Source organism: Pygoscelis adeliae, unplaced genomic scaffold (genome assembly GCF_000699105.1).
Source record: "Pygoscelis adeliae isolate BGI_AS28 unplaced genomic scaffold, ASM69910v1 Scaffold202, whole genome shotgun sequence".
NCBI classification, from domain to species: domain Eukaryota; kingdom Metazoa; phylum Chordata; class Aves; order Sphenisciformes; family Spheniscidae; genus Pygoscelis; species Pygoscelis adeliae.
In genome coordinates, this window is record NW_008824544.1 from 2,753,285 (window position 1) to 2,756,741 (window position 3,457).

The window sequence follows — 3,457 nt, forward strand, 5'->3', positions numbered from 1 at the left end:
GTATCACTTGTACACATACCCTGTTAACATTCTTTGGCAAGATCAGAAAAATGTACAAAATTCCAGTTTTCAATCAAAATTACTTCCCACCTGCTGGCTGCATCCCACAGTTTGACCAATAACCCTTAACAGAGGTTGTAGGCTACGCTCGATCAGTAGTAGGATCCCTGTCTGCAGGGATTATAGTTATTTCTCTGGTAGATTGACCAGACTCTTTAACCCTTTGGGCAACCTTAAGGTTTTCCACCACGTACTCTAGTCTAGTCTATTCTATGTTACTGGCGTGACAGCTGCTCTGGTTTTTGTCCCATGGACAACTACAAGAAGTCTTCAGCAAGGTCACAGCCACCAGGAGTTTAAGTTGTTGCAACATGCCTGTAGAAAATGAAGCACCAGTGCCACTCTGCACCAAAGCAAGCAGCATTTCATGGTGTACCAAGTTTTTGAGGTCTGTGTCAGCCACCACTGAAGACAAAGCAAAATCGGCTGCAGAGAGAACAAATGGCTGTGGTGGTTTGAGAGCTTGCTGCACACTTCTTTTGAGGGTTGAAAAGACACAGATACCAGGTATATGTTCCGGCGTACCTTTCTAAAAATCTAAGGGGTTTTTTGGTAGGGGGCTTTGAACATTGTTGGTTTTAACTGTCCTAGTGCAAGCAGGGAACTGGACAGAAAACTTCAAAAGCAGACTAGACGGAGCTTTGCAATTAAGAGCAGAGATACAAACAGTTCATGAATCGAAACCAAGTGTCCTTGCTCCTGCTAATGGCTTTCTCCCACAATGACTAACAAAAGGATGAGATCATTAGTCTTGCCTCGTCAGGCACTAACACAGCCCTCCTTTTCTACCCGTCTGCCTATTTCCACAAAATCTGCAGAAACACCATGTTGTTGAGATACCTCTACTACACTAAAAAAGTTGGTCGACACCAGTCAACAGTTTATTAAAAGAGGACTGACAAAAATATACACATGCATGAATAGCCCATATGGAGTAAACTTTGTAACTTACTTCTGCAAACAACCAGTCTAATAAACAGAATTAAGTTTTTTGAAACTAAATGCCTGATTACAACTTAAACCTTTACCAAAGAGTTACCTAAAAGAGAGAGCAAAATAATGTAAAACTGCAATTTTAGGAAAATACATCATAAGCAAGAGTGCCTGGAGGATGGAACAGATGACATAGATCTTTCCAACACTGACTTTTGTCAACAGGTGCCCAGCAAATGCGCACTGGAAAAAACACAACAGTCTTAAAGTCCATTCAAATAATTTTCCAGTAAATTTCCCACTGCCTGCCCACTATGCTGAAAAACATCTGTTCACAAATGAAGAAGCTACAGACAGAGCATTTTTGGAAGTTTAAGACAGCAGAGAAAGAGCATATCTATATTACGGTATGAACAGCCCTGAGCAGCCCTCCAAAAGGCATCCTCACAACTGGATATACAGGCGCAGCAAGACAGACGCTTGCCTTCACATAAATCAACCCCAGGACATGAAGTGCGCAAACATCGTGGGTCTGAATGCTAACGAGCCACCCCAGCACACCATGCCCAAGCTAATACACGCTGCTGCAATGTGTCAGGCTATCCAGCGTAAGCCTACAGGACTGCAGTTATACAGCTTTCAGACCAGAGCTATTGTGTCCACGTGCCTATGGATCTTTCTAACGTTTGGCAGACGCTGCCCCACAACAAATCCCTATAGTCACCTCTAATGCGAGAAACGCAACGCTGTGATGAAATCAAATATACATGTTTTGAGGCACCCAAAGTTCACAAATAACCAGGTATGTCTTGCTGTTTTTTCCATCATCATCTGTCTATGTTGAAACGTAAGCCATTCAGCATTTCAAAGACACCTCTTGCTCTCAGTCCCAAAAGGGATTCTGAAGTTTTCCGCTTCCAAGTACACTCACAGCAGTGCGCACATCCGCACCGTTTCACATTCCTTCAGTGAGAAGACAGAATTGGATATCCCCAGGGCGCGGGATGGGCAGCTCTGAAGACTCAAGCACTCAGTTTGCAGCTAAACCATTCCCACGCCAACTGCTATACAAACCTCTGCCACAGCCACTCACCTGAAAGAGCATCCTGCAGTTAGCTCTGCGTCCATGTTATTTTTTGGCCTCTTTGCAACTGGTAACAAATGCTACTAGAACTCTGGTTATGCAGACTCCTGGGTAGTAAAAATCTGTCTGGTGCTACCAACCTTATGGACACAGCTTGCCAAACTGCCACCAGATATTTCTGGTCTCTGCTGACTGACGCTGGATTTGAACTCTTGAAAGGGTTCACGTCCCATATCCTATTACACATCATCTGAGCCATACAGTCTCTGTAGGACAGAGTCTGTTTAAACACAGATGGCCAAGGAACAATTCAACAGATCATGGTTAAGTTGTGTATTCACTAGGGGAAAAGTTTATGGCTCTCACTGTGATGCTTCTTTCCAGATCTTAGGACTGTTTTGCTTCAAGGGGCCCCCTCTGTTGTGAACTGCAGAGAACTTGGATAATACTTTTGGAGAGCAGGAAGAGGGTGGAGAAATGAGATAAGAGAAAAGACAGATTTGTTGCTACATCTTCTCCACTTCCCAAATACAAAGAAAAGTCAGATTAAAGACGAAAAACAAGACAGAACAGGACAGAAGATTCAGGGGGAAAATGAAATACAGAGACTTCCAGCAGAAGACAGTGTTAGTCAGCAAAGTGGCCTACTCTTAATAATAAGGCAACTTTCGAACATCAGAAGTTCTTATCACCTGATGACTGTTTAAATGCTTATCTGAAACTTGGGTGTCCATAGCTTGATTCTCAGTACATGCCTATTGTATTCATTGTCACTGCAAATGGCAGCTTTATTAAATAGAGAACTCAAGTAATGGATGGGTCAGACACCAAATTCTTTTTTTTTTTTTTTCCTTCGAGCCACAGTCCCTTAAAGTCAGATTTCACATATGTAAGGGAGAAAATCTATATTCTTGCGTGTCTGTATGCTGTGGACAGAGAAGGCCTCCGTCGCTGAGACTGACCCATTCAGCACTAAACTTCACACATATTCATAATGAGAAACAAAACACCACTCATTTGACTGGCAAACCTACTGCAGGTGGCTTTACCTTTGAGAAAACTGTCAGCTGTGCTGGGATTTTCAGATAGTCACTGTTCTGGAGTTAACAGCTATGAGAAAAATAGGTTTCAAAGGAATTCAGAATCATCACTAACTTCTAACCACAAGATGTTATAGTTACAGCAAGGGTTTCTATAATAGGGTTTCATAAGGAAGGACAAGGCATTCAGAATAGGATGATGGTTTGGAAGTTAGGCTGAAGAAGTTAATTGTGAACAGTTGTGTAGCTAATGCTCATTAGCTTGGCTAATACACCAAACCAACTGTGATTTTGAATGCAAAGCACGTGATTTGTACATTTGAAATGTTATTAAATTCTA

At 42.3% G+C, this 3,457-nt stretch overlaps 1 protein-coding gene across 4 annotated transcripts in view; it reads right to left on the bottom strand.

Annotated features, from left to right (window-relative positions):
* The window catches only part of SEPHS1 (selenophosphate synthetase 1), a 25,445-nt gene that overhangs the window by 3,922 nt on the left and 18,066 nt on the right, over positions 1-3,457 (bottom strand). The window contains exon 9 of one of the 4 annotated variants that reach the window (XM_009321758.1): positions 3,127-3,187. The exons of the other annotated variants lie outside the window; for them this stretch is intronic. Coding sequence (XP_009320033.1) covers positions 3,159-3,187 — 29 coding nt within the window. The 3' untranslated portion in view covers positions 3,127-3,158. The remainder of the gene's footprint in view (positions 1-3,126; positions 3,188-3,457) is intronic. 4 annotated transcript variants of the gene reach the window in all.